Raw genomic sequence first — 18,690 nt, forward strand, 5'->3', positions numbered from 1 at the left:
ATTACTCCTACGTGAATGAGAAGCAGCTCTAACCTCTGTGACAACCAACCCTTCTATACACCTGGGGACCGATTTGCACATCTGAACTCTATCACACGGGTGAAGCAGCGTTAGTGACTCATACCAAATAAGATGCACAAGCATGCAGGGTCTCGTTTAAAAATCAGGCCCAGACATCGTATGTTCACGTATCCTTAATGCAGTGCATGGAATTACACAGATGTACAAAGTCGGTTATAAAATCTGCTTCTTGAATTTCCGTGTTACACACTATTTGCGGGAAAACGTTATGATGACCACATGCAAAGTGTAAGCATCCTGGTTATCAAAACCCCTTAACAGTAAATCGTGCAGATGGTTAATCAAAATATCGGACATCACTTTTATTTCCAAAACATTTTTCTGACTTTTTTAAAATTTTTTTTTTTTAAAATATTCCCCAGGTGAAGTCCACGAAGGACTTCAGCTTTTTGGATTTATTGCATCCATAAGTCATCGTTGACTGTGTGCAACAGCTTTGCATTTTCTAAGGCACAATTTTAAGGAGGTAACATGCAACTTTCCAGCAGATAGTCACAATGTCCTCCAACAACAACACCGTACATGAGTTTTCAATGACACGCAGTTTTGCATGGGTATGCAAGTCACACGCAAGCAACTGTCTAGTGTTTAAATAGTTGCTAGCTATAGAACAACTCAAAATTATTGCTTCCCTAATAACCACTTCATTTCCATTTACCAACATATCAAAAGACAATGGGTGTGCACATAGATAAAATAAATCTCTCAATTTAGTTTTATCATGGTTTTAAGGCAGAATAAGTAGATTTTTTCCCCTCCATTTTAAGTTGCACCGTGAACTGCTAAAATGGGATATTTCCAATAACTGTTTACCAAAAAGTGCTAGGATATTTTACAATTGCAACACATCCCCTAGCCTTGTCTGTGTATTGTAGATAAAGTGACACAGCTCTGACCGCTGTTTCAACAAGCTGCTGGATCGCTTTAGTAAGGAGCACATGCTTAATCAAAAAGCACAAAGGAAAACTGGCCCAAACACAGGCAAAGTTAAAGTTTTTTGCCTACCGCTGCCAGCCTCCTCCCTGCCCGCCTTCCGCACCCCCGGGTTTTGTTGACTTTATTGGGGTGGTGTATGGAGGAACACAGGCTCAAGGCTGTTAAATTCCCTGCTCTGGAGGGCACCCAAACCACACGTGTTTCTCCGCATGAGATTTCAATCAACCGTAATGTTTGTGAGTGAACGAGCAGATCTCAAACCAACTCAGACCATGAATGGGCAAGTTACGCGCCAAAGAGAAAAGCTTCACCCTAGCATCAAACTGCAGCTCGGAGGCTCACAATTCAGCTGTGTCCGCCCACTCAGCCGCCTCTCCCCCGCATCACCTTTCATCAAGTTTAATAACAACACGGGCTGCTGAACTTAATAAGAAGGATTGCTCCTAATGGGAATCTTGCCATCGTTAATGGTATACAGTCTTTAGGTTTAATGAAGAAATCTTTATTGGAGAGAATATTAAGCTATAGTCATGAACATTACTTGAAGTACACAAACAAAAAAATCCTATCACTAAAGGTGCAATAATTTATTTGTATAACTCCTACCCTCCACTGAAGGTAATATAAACACAAAATGCTTCAGAATTACAGGATGTATTATCAAACTAGTCTCTGTATAAAAAAAGTTATAGCTTCAGTTATAACAGAGAAGTCGTGCTGTGATGTTTAGTTTTTCAAATGCACTGATTAGATACTATCTTAAAATTACTTCTCAGCTCAAGTTGGCATATTCTATAAAGGTTCTGTAAACTTAAACTTTTTAATTCCTAGAAATATTAAAACAAAACAGCTTTATTGCATGTTTATTTTCTTATTACTTTCAAAAGAACAAGGTGACAGACTGGAAATCATAAACATACCTGAAAGGTGGGATTTTTTTTTTTTTATAGTACTTAGGCTTTGCCTTCCCAAACACGGTCATACATATTTTGCAAATTTCTTAAGAAAGGGAAAAACCAACATATTGCATTTTGAAGGAGCAGGTGCAGCATTTTTATGAGTTTTTCAAAATGAGATGAGAGCCATGACGTCCATGGATTCAAGCTCTTACAAGTGATTGTCTGGAGGCAGCCGATACATGTAAGAAGAGAGTTCCTTCTTGAAAGTTATTAGGACTGCAAGTCATGTCACAATGTGGTTGGCTGTCCAGCAGCTGGATAAAACAAAACGAAACCAAGTCATCAGCTGACAAATTTTAACAAACATACATAGGCTTTTCCTCATATGATCTCTACAATTCAAAAATCCACATCTGGAAATATGTATCATTTGTGCCCTGCTTCTCTTTCTTCCTGCAAAGCTGGGGCACTAGCTGCAAAGAAGGATTCAGCATAACTCCAGTGGAAATGTATTTTCCATGCCACATGGACAAATGCATTCTGCATGCATGAAAATTATTTCATTTTACTCCCAAAGTATTTGTGGGTATATTTACTTTCAGGCTCTGCAGTGGCAGAACAGTAAAGCAAAGGACTGATGAGTCATCTTTAGCTGTGCCTGGTTTGTGTTACGTGGTAATACAGAGCCCTTGTGTTACTTGGCCGTACAGGGAATCTCATGAATTTACCTTTGCCTTTGTCAATTTGCCTTTGACTTTGACACTCACAAACCTGTACTATTCCCCGTGTTTGACATCGAATCCCGAGTTCCCTTCCTTGGGAAGTTTTCTTGTACAGAAATAACCTACCAATAAAACCCCATCCACTTTTATTTGAAAAACAGAAATATTTTGGACCCTGGACCACTACATAATCTTTAATGCTTTTCTGTCTTAAGGTTTTTGATAACGTGTTTTGAAACAGAATCATCCACAGTTTCAAATAAGCTTCTGGCAGCCAAAATATTTCATTGAGATGTCCATAAGCATCTCAAAACAATACTGATTTAATTCTGGATTGGTCAGAGACTGTTGTGCACACTGCTGCACAGGTTTTCAGATGCAGCCGTGGGGGCAGGAAGGCACGAGCTGTGCAATCAAGCAAATGATTTCATATTTAGCATCAGACTTCCCAGAACTGAAAGGCAAAACACTAACATTGCACCAGTTTGTTCTTCATTTCAGATGTGGAGTCTGTCGAATTCTAGTTAAAAATGAGCAACTAACCGGATTTGCAGTTCTGTTAAAATCAGTCCCTTTGAAACTGTCAACAAGAGCCAGTTTGTGTAACTTAAATTCAACTAACTCGTATTTTGAGATTTTGCATGAGGAGTGAACACAGCAGGAAGAGGCAATTTGTAGGAAAAAAGACAAACCCTTGCCATTATTCTTCTTCAGGAACCATACATTTCCTCAAAACCTATTCCCTCTGTCATGGACCTGGTTACCGTTGTGCTAGGTATGTACAACTGCAAAACCTTACTGCACGAAACACTGTACACAGCTCTGTACTGCATTTTCTAGCACCACTGCTGTAGAAATGATGATGGAGAGGGTGATAGCTGATAAATAATTTATTTGAGCCTTCATCTATCCTTAAAGGACCTCAATTTTTATTTGAGCAAAAAGGATTAAGAATAAAAGGAGAATGTGACTTTTATCTCCTTCCTCTCTTTTTTGTGTAAAGATGGATGTGCAAACGTGCATTTTAAGGGTCAGGACCTCATCCACATGAGGAAGGTTTATAGTATCAAGCCTGAAGGGGAAAAGCTATTTCTAAATGTGTCAGGTTAAATAAATAATAAGTTGCTAACATTTCTTAGCAGAATTTAGGAAAAAAAAAAAATCACCAAACAAATGGTTATACAATAGCACCCTCTAGCTCTGCTGATGGGGAAATATCTCTCTCCTGAAACATCGGAGAAAAAAAAAAAATCTATTCTTCTGCTGGCAAAGGTAGGTAGGTACCTTTCCTACTCCTGGATTTCTACAGCCACTGCTTTTAAGAGAGAAGAAGGGAAATAGTAAGTGAAAAGAACTCTGTCTCTCCACTCATCAGTTGGGACTGTAGGCAGTGAATATACTGAACAGTACCACGTATCAGGAAGGCAACAATTATCCCATGTTTTTTTTCCTGCGTCTTACTGTTTTCCACAAAGTAGAAAGCCAGCATGAGCACTGCCAATCTCCTGTCCCTGGTGACATCAGGGTGAAGCTGAAATGCTCTAGCAATTTGCTATCAGTCACAGAAATCTGGGACTAGGAAGGACATTCAAGTGACCTGCTCTAAGGCAGAAAAATGCATCAAGTTTTTTTCTGACATGCAATTGTCTGGCTCGTTCTTCCAAACTTGCAGCAAGCAATGCTTTAGCACATGTCTGGGAATACCACCACAAGGATTCATTATGAGTTACAGAATGTTCCTAATATTTTCCTTGATCATTTTGTCTGCAAATGGAGGCCTGGAGATGTAAAAAATGGGAACTTCTCCAAACAAGGCCCAGGGTCCTAGACCTAGTAGAAGTATCTACATTGTCTCATGTGATGTGACAGATCCAAGCCTTCAGGATACGCAACGTGTGTGCACAGCGTAGGAGTTTATATTTATGCACAGGAACAGCCTTCAAGTCTAATATTGCTGAGCAGAGATCCTCTGGGCAAAGTTTAATGGGCTTGGAAATATTTTTTGATACAAGAGGATGATTAAAATAGCATGGGAAGGCTCCTCTTCCCATGGCAAAGTTATGCCTGCGTGGGAAAGCCATTTGGGCATAAGGGAGAACACATTTCTTCCACGAGGAGAAAACTCATCAGTTAAAATCATGGCAACGGTATTGTTAAGAGTTCACTGCCCTTTGGACAGGATTTGGTACTTACTTCTGGATCGGATATAACAATCGGTGCAGTTAAGAAGACCATTTCTAATCCTGACATCTGTCCCACTTGCTGCATCTCCCAGCTGTCCCTTGCAAATGCCACACTGTCAATTGCAGAACAGAGAAAGTAAGAGAGACCATGCCCTACTATCTGTCACAACTCTCCCCAAATTTTGACTTTTGTTTCAATAGTTCTTGGAACAGGGAGAAAAAAATAACCCCCAGAACCCAGCCCATACTCCTAAGGACCACTGCAAATCAGTGAAAGGTTTATTTTAGAGCCAACAGTACTTAGGACTCGATTTCAGCAGTCTCCACTTACACAGAAGTGAAGTCTAGTGATTTTAAGGGACATTTGATTTTGACGTTGCATTCTGGAGCCAGCCCATTTGTGCTGGACAAAGCTTACAGAGGCCAGAGGTTCAGTTTGGGTAAATGTCTAAAACCAAAGAAGGCTTCATAAATGTCTAAAACCAACTGGGCCAAAGATAATGGAAATGGACACTTTCTGAGTTCTCTGGAAAACACTATCTTCAGACACTCAAGAACAGTCGTGAAGTATTTCTGTTGAGAGCTCTGGTGAAAGGTCAAAGACATCATCCATTCCATAGTCAAAGCTTTCCAACCATGGGTCAGATCAAAGATGGCTTTGGGACTGAATGGGTTTTTGGGGAAAAAAAAAAAGAAAAAAATCACAAGGTAACTAATTTTGTATTTAAAAATGAGTACAACTGGGAAAGTATACGATGCTTCCCTCTGTAAGTCAGGAAGCTGTTTGCTTGCTAAATCACATGTTTTAGTCCAATTAACATGTCTGACAACGAAATAACACATTAGCTGCATTACTTCCACTTCTCTACAAACACACACACAAACATACAAAACAAACACGTGAATCCCTTGGTCCTCTCATTTTCAATTTCACATCTACAGACCTCAATATACTCTCTCCTCACACTGTGCATGACTTGAGATTTTTCTTAATAAAACAAGAAACATACCCTGAAGCACTGAATATGGAAATAAAGACCAAGCGTTTCAATAATCATGGCAGCTCCTTTTCCAAGAGGAAGCCCACAGGTAGAACAAAGCTTCTTTCCGCTGACAGACCTAGGAGACAAACATGACTTTAAGAAAACAGAAGAGCAAATGATGCTAAAATGCGGCCAAATGTTTACACAGGTTTATGGAGAGGGATAGGATGGGAGGAAGGAGCACTGGGGGGTGTCACATAAATACACATTGACCCTTCAACCATCTTGCTGATCAGCCTGCACATCTACCTCGCAGACAAGCAAGCAGAGGACTTAAAATGCTTGAATGCACAGCAGCACAGATCCATTTCCCTGCCAGTCTGCTGTGCTAGATCGAGGGAGATGCAAGCCTCTTAACAGAGACCCAGATGCCAGGGAACCATACCTGTGGATTACCTAGACCCAGTCAATGCCACAGCAATCAAAGCAGACAGTCACACACCCGAGTCAGACTCCCAGCCTGGAAATTTTTCAATTTGTTTGCAAATAGGTTTGCTTACTGCGAGTCAGAAGGCAGGGATGCTGCTCTTACACCCAAATAAGCTGGCAAAGTCAACAGTAGCAGCAGAACTGCAGTAGCACAGATCAGGCATCAGGCACTTGCTAACTAATTTTAGTCTGTGCTGCTGCACCTGCATGCCTGTTAGTACTCCAACTAGTTAGAATAAAGCTGAAATCAGATCTCCATCCGCAACGCAAAACTACTTCAACTCTCTCCTTAAGCTTCAATCCATTTACTAGACCTTTCTAGTAAATCAGCTGTTTGAGGAGAGTGGGGTGAGGGATCGAAGCCCCAGGAATAACTGGTACCCTTTTTCATAATGGTTTTAATGGCAGTGCAGGTGCACACTTCTATGTGTTTCATGCTCTTCCCTTCGCACCTGTCTGCCAGCCTGCCAGAACTGATGTTTGTCCAGCAAGATGAACTTGAGACCAAAAGGGATCCTTTTGACGCATTATGCGTCATCCATGCTTTTTTCAGCCAGGGCTGAAACCCGCAGACAAACTTTGGGATACTTCATGAGTTTTGAAAAGACAGTTTGATGAAATTGTACACAGATAAGCAAGTTTACAGTATCTTGCTTTATGGTTTTGGTGCAACAACATAATAAGCCACCAACAGAGACAGATTTGGACTGCATCATGATTAAAAAGCCATTAAAAAAAAAAAAAAGGAAAAAAAAAGAGACGGAAGCAGCAGAAACACTCATCACAATGAGAAAACTGTCCTTGCTTCCATCTATCTAATCTCTGTCACTCCTGAGCCCATCATTCTTTATCCCACCATGTACACTGACAGCACAGGCACATCACTGTCTTGTTGCTTTATTCTCACTATTCCTTTTAGAGTAACTTCCCTGGTTTCTTCTCCTCCACTACAACCTTAAGCTTTCTGCTCACATCCCTCTGTGTTATTCTTGAGTCCACCTTTGTTTTCACTTCTTCTCCACTATCAAGAGTTATTACAAGGACAAGTTAAAGTGTTGGATCAAAGAATAAAGTGCTTTGGGAAATTTTTTAAGAGAAGTTTTCTAATCTTGTAGTGGAACAATGAATTATGTCCCATCCATTGTTTCCAGAACTAAGATTTATTTCAGGAAGAGATCTTGGAAAAGCGTCTCAGATCAGGATATAGCTGCTAAATAATATGAAGTAGCTATGACGACTAGCTACACATAGCAAGAAATGATCTGCAATCCCACCAAAACTGCAGCTACAATTAGAAAAAACAGAAGAAATTGTTCGCATTAAAAAATCCTAATAGTTTCATGTCAATGCAAATGGCATCAGAAGGAGGCCTTTGCTATCAAACGTGAAGAAAAATGTTATTTAAATAGAACAAAAACTTGCTCTGTTTTCTGTGTTGTATTACTTTACCCTGTTTCATAAGCCAACTGATTTCAATACACCACAAATTATCAGTGATTCTATCAGGCTACAGTTAACATTTATTTAGAGTTCGTACACATATCTCACTGAAAGCTGCACAGCTCATTGCCTGAGAGAATCAAATCTCCAGGAGATTAGAACGAATGTAAAAAAATTTAAAAAAAACCCAAAAACACAAAAAAACCAGCAAAAAAGCAAAATGTGTTTCAAGTTTGGAAATTAAGGGAAGGATTTCTTTTTAAATCAGCAAGTGTTGAAATGCGTCAGCCAGTGACAACATCTAGAGCATACCTTGCTCCTGAGCATGTGACTATTCACAGCGAAGACAACATCCTTTGGCTTAAATGCTCTGAACACACACTTTACTGCTTACTTTGACTGGGGCTTACATTATCCCATTTCAATTTCATTGAAATTTCAATGATCAAGCAGAGTCCTACAGCTGCTTTCTGAACTGTGTTATTTGAAAACATAACAATACTGCTGAAGTAGACAAGAAATATGGGAGAGGGACCTATGTGTTTATTTCGTGGACAGTTATGAATTGCAACATTTAGAAGAATTAACAGTGCATCCACATAATACTAATGTGATTTACACTGCGGTAGTTCACCAGCGACTACAAGATGTATTTGGTCTGCAGAATTCCTTATTGACCTTTTGTACCTGTTGGGTGACTGACTCGAAGCAGCAGGAGAGCAGGGAGATGATGGCCCAGACTGGAAGTTCTCATGATAGCCTGCCCTAAAATACACGAGAAAATGCATTACTACAGCTGAAGAACAACTAAAACCAGTGGTTTTGAACTGAGAAATTCCAGCTGATGAAATTCCAGCAGGATTCCCAGCTCTAAAATTTTATCTAAGGAAAACAAGGTATAAATTTGCTGTCCACTGCCATTTTGATACAATGAAAAATAGCACACATTTTTTGGTTCTGAGTCTTGGTCTGCTTGCTATTGCTCAATCAGATAACTCACAAGGTAATCAGCCACGTGCAGACTCCTACCCACATATCAACCCAACGTAGCTCACGCCATGACGAAGGAGGGTTAAACCAAGGCACACCACCTTGTACTCTCTGTTCCTCAGGGGATGTGCACAGAAGCACGCTGGTAGGGCAGATGTGGGGTTGTTGATGGAGGGTCTGTGCCCTTTACTGAGTAAAAAGGAAGCTACCAACACTGAAAAGTGGTTTATTCTTATTTGTGCCCATGCTACCGTGCAAGAATTTGGTGAGAAAGACCATAGATGTTTTTTGTTATCAGAAATCATAGGATCGATTCAACCTCTCACTGCTTAAAGCTGTTTATAGATTAAATAACAATTTTCTCAAACACACACTCGCAGTTTGTTATCAGGAATAGGTAATCAAACCTCAATCTGCAATAGTTTTGAGTGGATACAAGCTTCGTAGACTTAACACATATCTTGCAAGAGACTGTGTTCATATATATGCTAATGAAAACAGATGTTCCTTTCTCATTACAGAGATACACTTTTTGCAAATATTAGGTAAACATATCCCTTGCTTACTGAAAGAATTGGTGTTACTTTTTAATAATGCTCACTCAAAAACACAAGGCAAAGCATCAGAGAAGAAAAAAACCTCACCAACTTTATAGCAGAAAGAAAATACTAATCTCTATGTATCTTCTTTTAAAAGCCATAACCCTTAAAGAACTAGAAAATAGCAACCAATGTGTATTTAGAAGCTGGGGAATGAAGCTCTCGGATACCAACTTCAAAGAGGCAGACTTCTGGTATTCCCACCCTGATATTTAGCCACTTGCTAGCTATAAATGTTTGTCTTAGGGAATTAAAACAAATGGAGCACATGAACAGTTATGCAGATGACTGTTTAAAGACCTAAGGAGAAAGAGGACAGAGAATGGCAAGCAGGAGGTGTCCTCCCTTGTGAAACTAGTTACTGGGGTACCTGTAATGAGAAACGAAGTGAATAAGTTAGCAGTCTTGGTGGGAAAGCCAGGAATCAGAGATGTCTGCACACTGCAGGACTACCCATGAAACTTAACGGATAAAGAATGCTGAGTAGGAATATAAGGGAGAACAGAGTGAGCAGAACTTCTCAACCTCTGCAATAATCTTTATTTTATGTTCTCACCTCCTTGTTTCTCCTGCGGAGCTCGGCTGTTGTCCCGCACTCTGGCTCAGGAATGGTCTCTGCCGAATGTCCTCTGCACGATGCGGGGACTGCTTTGTCAGCAACTGCTGATTCCAGGAGACGTCTACAATGGGGGGTGGGGAAATCTCAATACTTGTGATAAAATGCTTTTGTCAATACTTATAGACCAGCATAGCTTGTGGGCACACCATAAAGAAGACGCGAGATGTACTGTTACTTAAAAATAAGTTCTCAGAAACCCCACACAAAGTCAGAGACAGGCTCTGCTACACCAGAAGACCTCTGTGTGACAACGTCCCCTTGCATTACTTTCACATACACATGACCTAGCCTGCTGCTGAATCTCAGTTTCTGAAAGGGGAAAGGGAGCGGTCAAACAGCTGTCCACGAATAGCACTTGGGAAAAGAGAGAACAGAAAGAACCAGAGAGACAGAAACTTCTCATGGTGCCCGGGGATCCAAACTTCTCAATAGCAAGAGTCAAGAGGAAGGCGGTGTAGTCACTGTTCTCTATAAGCCTACTGATAAACAGACTTCTTCCCTTGTAATTTCCTTCTGCGTTTCAGACGGCTGCACAAGGCTCAGTGACAATAACAGCCTCCCAGCAATAGGCAATGATCTGTGATGCCCAGGCAGCTGACCATCCCATCTTTGAGACAGAGCACACTACCTGGATCCTTCCAGATGAATTTTGTGGCTCGCAGGCTGGGGAGGGCCTTACCCTGTTGTGCACCAACTAGCTGGTTTAGAGGAGAAGAAAAACTTCAATGGGGCCTACGAAAAGCCTGTTACCTATTTTTAATATCAAGACAAAAAAAATCCTAGCCCTGACTATTTAGGGACTTAAGGAGAGAGCAAGGATGTGATATGTTAAGGGGCAAGAACGAAGCTGTCAGAATATTTGTAGGGGACCAAGTTGTTGAAAAGAGAACCTAGAAAAAAAGCCTGATTAGCAGAAGTTGTTAAAAATTATCAAATCTTTGAAGTTTGTTTAATCACTGCTACAAATCCACAAGGATGGACTGCTGGGCTATATCTTCTGTTTACTTTATTTGAGAAACCTTTATCAAAGCACTAAGAATACAATAAAATTGTGGACAGGGAAAGCAAACCTGCTAAGTTTAACAAATTGAATTTGCATTTGGAGCAAGTAATAACACTGAAACCTTTTCTATACCTAGTCGTTTCATTTTTTAGAATCATCAATTTTGATGCTAAACTGAAAACAAAAATCTAAAACTCAATTTCAAAATCTTTACTCCTACTGTTCACTTGCATTAGATAATGATGCTAAACTAGTGAATTTGCCTTTTTTTTAGGGTGACCCTGTTGACAGTAATGCTTTGGGGAAATTCCTTCATTCAAAACACATCAATATTTATGGGAGCTTAAAAAAATCTATTAATTTCTAATGACAAAATTGAGACAGGTGTCGCTTTAGACTTGGCTTAAAATGGTTACACATCACAAGTAGTGATTTTTACTGAACTGAAATGGTCATAAAGAATCTAATTAGCTATCAAAACACGAAAGAAGTGTTGGAAATATGCTCTCTGTAACAAGATAAATCCTGTATGTAAGATTATGTAAAAGATCGAAGATAACTGTGTTTAATTACTACTGTGAACATGCAGGCCTATAAACGAGATTCCTACCTGCAGCTGAAACGTTCATCTCTGATGAAAACAAGATCTTAAATTTCCCCTTAACATATTTATCTTTGCTAACAGAAAATAACTTTTGAACCTGAGACATTCAAATTTTGAAGATATATGTGTACTGTTAATTTCCAAAATTCTTTGAGTTAGATTTCAAGCCACTGTATACACCTGCAAGATTTCTATTTGGAAAAGAATACATGCGTATGAAGAATCTTGACTCTCACCCTGAGTCAACGGCAGATTCAGCCTGGCAGGCGAGCTGTGCTCCATCTCTGGCACCTGGTGCTCCTGTTCACCTCCTTTCAAGATACCCATCTCTGGGTGTCCTGAGAGCACTTTATTTCCACTGCCAATAAAAATAAGTCACATTGTATAAATAATGCTGGGAAAAATGCCACCTAAAATAGAATGGCAAAATTATACTTTTGAATATCAGTCTATTTTTTGCAACAAGATTTTTGTTACTGTGTCAGTGATGACAAAACAATGAGGATAAACTGTCATGAATTAACAAGTCTCCAAACATGCCAAGTCTTCCTACTTCCCTCACACACTGCCACTTACATGCCCTAAAGATCATTCTGGATTTGTGGAAAACAGCTTCTTTGACAGAGAAACTCCTTTTCTTAGTGTTCTCTACCCAGTGTTCAGCATCATCAGATGCTTCTCGTCTTTGTGAAAGCTGTTATTAGCAGTTGGGCAAAGGCTAGGACCTTGAACACCATCTGGCAAGTTCAGGTATGGCACTTCTGAGATAGCCAGGCAATCTCACACAGATTCTGAATGAAAATAGCTACTGCTCCTTTATTCCTCCAAATGGCTTGTGAAACTTGTACACAAGACACAGTGCAGTGCCACACAGAGCTGCCTGAGCTATCTAAGCTCTGATCTGGTTGATGTGACAGCCTTTCAGCAAAGCCATATACTGAAAAGGCAAGCCTTCTGATATGCAAAACTAGCACTGCACATTGCCATATATGCGTAAGCCTGCGGCAAGGGAATATTGATCGGGATATATTATACCTATCACCAGGCCACCAGATGCTGATGCTCCAGCATTAATCATGGGCAGATGTGACATCCCAGAACTCTACTCTACAGAACACAAAGCTCCACAGGGCTAAGAAATGCTTAGGCTTGATCCATACCTCCTCTTTTCTTGCCAGAGTTCATTTTCCTTGCTTTTCGGAGATGGTATACTGTCCTGCTCCCAGAGCAACTTTTTCTGCCTTGTAACTTCTTTTTGTTTGACTTCCTCTGGAGAGCTCTTTGAATCAGTTGTGTTCTAGAAGACAGCAGGGGAGGGAACAAGGAGCTTCCCTTGAATTCGGCATCAGCACACGCATGAAAAAAGCACAGGCTGCCCCCAGGTATATCGTGTTGACACACCTTATTATCATAAATAACATCTCACATTATACGGTGGAATCATTTGACCTTGGTAAGGCTAACTGCGGATTTAACAAAGACTTCAGCTAAAACAATCAACTAATTGTATTAAATTGAGCGCGAAACAAAAAAGTGTGGGACTGACCAATGATGAGATGGTGTTCAGGATGACAAAATAGAACTTGCCAATACATATTTTTGGCAGAAATCCTTGAATGACTTTGAGAGTCTAGACAGTCTCCCATTGCACTTGGAAGGACTTTGTGAGGGACCTCAGCTTCTTGACTCTGCCAGGAGGCAGAGCATTACTCACATGCTCTGGGCATTCTCAACTGGCAACACCGGTACTACTTCCAAAATGGTACTGGAGTGGGTCATACCTGACTGGTGGAGCTTCAGTAAGCCATGGCATGAGATCCTTCACTTCTGGGTGCAGGCACTGCCCTGAACGTGGCATAAGCAACCCCATTCAGGAAGTTACCCCTACACAGCCATGTGGACAAAGGGCCATGGCTGATGTCCCTGCACCGGGATGAGTGATAAGAGGGGGCAGGAAGGGTGAGACGAGAACCAGATGATACAGTACTCTTAATCCTGGAGTTGAATGGAAAAAGGCAGATGTCGTCTTTGGTGTGGGTGCCTTAGGCAGGAGAAAATTAAGTCTGGGAATCCCACATTTATTCTACTGATCTCACCTGGGGTGTCATTCTCTGATCTCCGGCAAACACTTATTTAATTAGATGCTAGATGCATCGAGTTGACCATTTTGTGCCGCATAAGCCAAAAGAGAGTAGAGAGTGAAAATTCCTCCGTTCGCTTTGCTGTTTTCTAGGAGGGATGGTGGGAGAGAAAAGGAGGAAAAGTGGGGAGGCAGCATTCAGTCTCATCTCAGATATACTTACAGAACTGTCTTACACTCAAGATTTTGGATGCAGGGAAATTACTTCAGGTTTTATTGGCTTTGAGAAGGTAGTTAAAACAAATAGAAACAGGTGACTGGTTTTTGACAGCACCAGTTAAAGAAGAGAAGCAGCTGCAAAGAGCGGAATTATCACCCTCTGTTCTAGCCCAAAATAGGATGGCAGCAGTTTGCTTGGGAGTATGGCTCTTCAGTTGTAAAAATATACAAGCTACAGCACTCTGAGGTATCACCAGCTATGGAAAGGATCCAGGGAATACTCTTACTGTTCCCAGACTTTGTTAGCCTTTAGCGAAGAATGAAACTTTGCACTGAAGATAGCTTAGTCTTTATTGCCTTACTAATCCATGAGAAACTCACTGCTGTCTTGTTTCCTTCAGTGGTAGAGGAAGAGGAGGAGAGGAGCTCAGCAGAGTTTGAAGAAACAATGAATGGAACTACAGTATCCTCAATTATCTTACGTTCCTAAAAAAAAGAGGATCAGGAGAGAGCAGGCGTTAAAATACAGAATGTCAACTATGAGCTTAAAAAGTAGAACCTTAGAGTTTGGCTACACGCTCACATTTAGATGGCTAGGTAAGGACCTGTGGTACCAAGAATAACGGTAACACCTCAATTTTTAATTTGCTTCAAGGTTTTGCACTCCCTTTCCTTTCATCATTACCATCTTTGAGATGGGATGTCCAAAACTGGAAAGAATATTCCACTTGGGATGGCACCACTGTTTCTCAAAACACCAGTCTATTAAATTTCATATAAAAGTATGGTACCTGAGAAACTTCTTCCGAAAGTTGAAAAAAAAATTTCTTGTTCAGATCACAAGTATGGCCCTCAAGCACAGATGATAAGACATCAATTTGCATAACGTACAACTAGTCAAACTGGAAACATGAATATTTTCCAATTTCCTGCAATAATGACCCACATACGACAGAAGAAAAACATTATCTTCTATATTGTTAATATTCTACAGCTGCAAGCTTTGAACATTTCCTGTGGATTTTTTTTGAAAAACAAGGCCAGTTTACAAAACATCTACATGATCAAGCCCAAGGCAGACAACAATTTCATCTGGAGTTCCACCAAGTCCAGACACTAAGTACACACCAAAACACACAAGGCTCTGCCCCCGGAGGGAAGTCTGAGCATGCCCAGACACAGCCATACTGACTCACCCTGACTTGCACAGCAATTAGACACCTCCACCTATGTGGAGGTTCTGATGATACCTGTCTAAATATTTAAATATTTTTCCTCAGTGCCTATGGTAGTGTTTAAGAGAAACAATCCTCCTGAGAATTCAGCCTTGAGAAGGCTTTTCATTAATTAATCTAGGTATGGCATTTTTTTAGTTACGTAAGTGGGTGCATTTAAATACAAAAAAAGTCAATGAACAACCTCCTCCTCTGAGCCTTATACCTCCTCATAGTATCTACGCTCCTCCTCTTCAACTTCTCTCTGGGCCTTTTCCCATTCCTCTTTCAGCTTGTCCTGCTCCTTCTGATACTTCTCCTGTAAGAGGATACAAATACAGGTAAATTCAGAGCATTCTGTATTAGCAGTAAATTCTGTAGTATCTCCACAGTAAAAATGAACCTGCTAAGAGTGGTTTAATCAGAAATAGGATGAAATAGGAATATAAAAATCTGAAACATCCATGGGTGTCAAAAAAAGCTTCTTTTCCTCATCTCCCCACTTGTTTCTAGCACTTACATTTAACACCTTCAAACCATGAGAAACTTTTAACATACTAGAAGTTTAATTTGTTAGAAGTTTTTAAATCTTTGGTCAGAAATGAAATTTATGCTCAACAATTTCAATAATACTGTATAATAAACAAGGAATTAAGAGTTCCAAAAAGCTAACATACACCCCAAAACACTTGGGCATGGATTTTACATTAATAACTTCAGCAAAGTAGCATATAAACAAGCAGGTTTTGCAGATACTGGTACTAATTTAAGAGAGATGCCAGTACAATTTAATGAATGATGAATACCTGTGCAAGTTTAAAAGACAAATAAATAATGTGTAAAGGTTTGAAGAGGGTCAGCTTATAATTAGCTAAGTAGTTTATTTTCCTCCTTGATGGAACTATTTCTTGAGAACTGTTTTCACATAGTTTTGCATGAAAAATTATCTCAAAGAGATCTTTAAAATTGTTTGATAGAACTGGTTTGAATATGGGGAAGAACAGTGACTTCCGTATCCCTTTCACACCAGTTCCAACTTCTGTTCAGATTAGAAACCACATCTGCCTAATCCAGAAGAGATACATTCACTATTGAGAGAATACACACATATGCCAGAAAAATTGTGATGAGAATTTTACACCATTTTAAGAGGAAACAACCATATTAATTAAAAAGAAATAATCTTAAGAAAGCAGTAGAGAGACACACAAGTCATTCTCAAAAGATGAAAAGACTCCAATTTATTATTCTCCATCCTTTGACCGTTGTTTGCTCTTCTGTTACATGGAGGAAAGATATGATTTCTTTGGGACCAAACATAATCACAGTTTCAAAAGACACTACTGACTGACAAGGAAATTCCAGTTCTCAAGGCCACTGCGCTTCTCCCAACTAGGACACAAAACCAGACTTTTTACAGCTTATTCTACCACTAGTGGTTGTTTTGAGGGGGTTTCCTCCCCTCACAAAAAGACCCCAAGCCCTTTGTGTCCAAATCTAGCTTGATGTTTTCCAAGAAGAACCTGTGAACAAAGCAGAACTCTACAAAAATCTATTAAGACCATCCTTTTAAAAAAGAGTTGCATAGGTGTCAGGGCCAGCAAAATACCAGTCTCGAGAAAGAGGCTCCAAGTAATTAAGTCTCACAGTCTATGCTCAACATAGTTTAAATATAGTTGAGGATCAACATTTGGTTTAACTCCACACTGGAATGCAGAACTAAGTCCTTTCGGTCTTTCCACGGAGTGGGGAAGGGAGATGTTAGGAGTGCCTGAACCACAGAGAACGTGTGTATGCACTCATGTTCTTACTCATCTGCTACAGAATTCGCTCAAGCATCCACAGAGGATGTGGAAGACATGACATGAAATGCCCAACTTTTGTACAAAGGGACAATTCAACAGCTGAGCCACACAGCGGGAGAAATGTAGTTTCTTCCTTACCTGAAGCAAGCGTTCTTGCTCATGCTGCCACCTTTCCTGACGCTTTCGCTCTTCTTCTGGGTCCCAGGACCAGAAATTGAAACGCTTGTGTAAAGGAAAGCCAAGCTATTAGACTTTAACACTGTACTTCACAAGGCTACCAAGAAAGCTGCACTTCATCTGGCCCACCCTGGCGGCCAATGTTAAAATGGGAAATTGAGAACTAGATAACGGTTCTCTCAGTTAGCAGATAATATTCTTAGCTTCATTGACACTTGGGATTGCCCACAGGTATCCAAATGATAAAATAATCATTTGGTTTGCAAAGAAAGGCTCGGGAAACTTCAATTGGAGGGGGAAAAAAAAAGGAAAAAGATCTTAAAGAAAGCTCTAAGCAGCAATGAACAGGGATACCTGAAAGTACTCAAATTTAAAGAAAATCTCTATTTTTCTTTCCTGTAATCTTCTGCACAACAGGCAAAGCAATTTGTAAAATATATTCTCTCATTTCATATGGCTGCCAGCACAACAGCCTATAGCATTGTTTTCAATTTTTATCCATAATGAAATAAAATCTCAGGCTTCAGTAAGGATCCCATTACATGATACATTTACATGTCTAAAATCCTTATAATCAAGGGCAATTGTAGACACTTGATGTCATACTCCTTTCCACTAAGAGTTGTATTAGAATCTGATAGGAAGAGATTATGTCTATTTTTACGTGGCAAACAGAATATGAAATACTGTGTACTTTAGTGTAGCATTTGTGGTCGTTTTTTTTCTTTTTTTTCCTGCGTTGGGGAGACAGTAGAATTGTGGTCTCTAATTTCTATGCATTTAAAGTAGAATGGATAACTTGGAGTTACATATTGTTTTGAGATTATGACACTTCAGTGGTTCCAGCAAACCAGTACTGTATAGCTAGCCTTCCTTCCAGACAAGGGAAGAACACAAAAATTCCAGATTCAGACCAGGTCTTGATTTGGGTTGTACTTTTTCCTCTCGTTTCCATGAGAAAAAAACCCTCTTATTCTGATTTGGGGATGTTACAAGACAGTTTGCATAAAAAAATTCACTTTTGCTAAACACATATCTCTTAAACAAACAACGATGCAAAAAAGGTACTCACATTTGATTTGTCACCACTATCAGAATCAGCTATTAAAAAAAACAGAAAAAGGAAAAATTAGACTTAAACACAGCAAAATGTGCTTAGCCTGCAATTAAAGCTACATTGTATCTGTATAAAAAAGCTTCATGTTAGTTTCCTATTTGCTCCCACAACCAAATGCAAGGATGAATCACAAGCAAATAAATCAGAGAAACAGATTATACCCATCACCAACAAAACTACTTTTTATCTGGGTATAGAGGAGCACAATATTAACTAACATTAGGTTCTACTCTACCACTAGCTAATGCCATCTACTTCTGGCCACAGACGTTAGCAGTGTTCGGACTCTGAGTGTTACCTACTTTGATTTACTTTTCCCTTCGTGATTCAGTGCAAGGAAGGAAAAAGCACAGCAAAGCTAAAAGGATGGACTACACTATTCAAGAGTCACAGTTACGAAGAGAACCATTGCCATTTTCTATCCAAATGTCTTTGAATTAGGCTGATTTAAAGAAATTAAGGAAAAGGTATTTATCAGGCAAGTGATTTCCTTTGGGTGCCTGAAACCAGAGCGTCACAACGTGCAACCA

At 39.9% G+C, this 18,690-nt stretch overlaps 1 protein-coding gene across 3 annotated transcripts in view; it reads right to left on the reverse strand.

Moving 5' to 3' along the window:
• Window positions 1–432: 432 nt before the first annotated feature.
• The window catches only part of LIMCH1 (LIM and calponin homology domains 1), a 114,652-nt gene continuing 96,394 nt past the window's right edge, over window positions 433–18,690 (reverse strand). For 2 of the 3 annotated variants that reach the window (XM_009332438.1, XM_009332437.1), the window contains 11 exons: window positions 18,116–18,144; window positions 17,005–17,088; window positions 15,288–15,380; window positions 14,229–14,333; window positions 12,709–12,845; window positions 11,785–11,906; window positions 9,879–10,002; window positions 8,412–8,498; window positions 5,832–5,940; window positions 4,832–4,934; window positions 433–2,230 (listed from right to left, as the gene is read on the reverse strand). In XM_009332438.1, the coding sequence (XP_009330713.1) occupies window positions 2,205–2,230; window positions 4,832–4,934; window positions 5,832–5,940; window positions 8,412–8,498; window positions 9,879–10,002; window positions 11,785–11,906; window positions 12,709–12,845; window positions 14,229–14,333; window positions 15,288–15,380; window positions 17,005–17,088; window positions 18,116–18,144 (1,019 nt within the window). In that variant the 3' untranslated portion in view covers window positions 433–2,204. The remainder of the gene's footprint in view (window positions 2,231–4,831; window positions 4,935–5,831; window positions 5,941–8,411; window positions 8,499–9,878; window positions 10,003–11,784; window positions 11,907–12,708; window positions 12,846–14,228; window positions 14,334–15,287; window positions 15,381–17,004; window positions 17,089–18,115; window positions 18,145–18,690) is intronic. The other variant, XM_009332439.1, reaches the window with a different exon arrangement.

Source organism: Pygoscelis adeliae, unplaced genomic scaffold, assembly GCF_000699105.1.
Source record: "Pygoscelis adeliae isolate BGI_AS28 unplaced genomic scaffold, ASM69910v1 Scaffold59, whole genome shotgun sequence".
In the NCBI taxonomy this organism is placed as follows: domain Eukaryota; kingdom Metazoa; phylum Chordata; class Aves; order Sphenisciformes; family Spheniscidae; genus Pygoscelis; species Pygoscelis adeliae.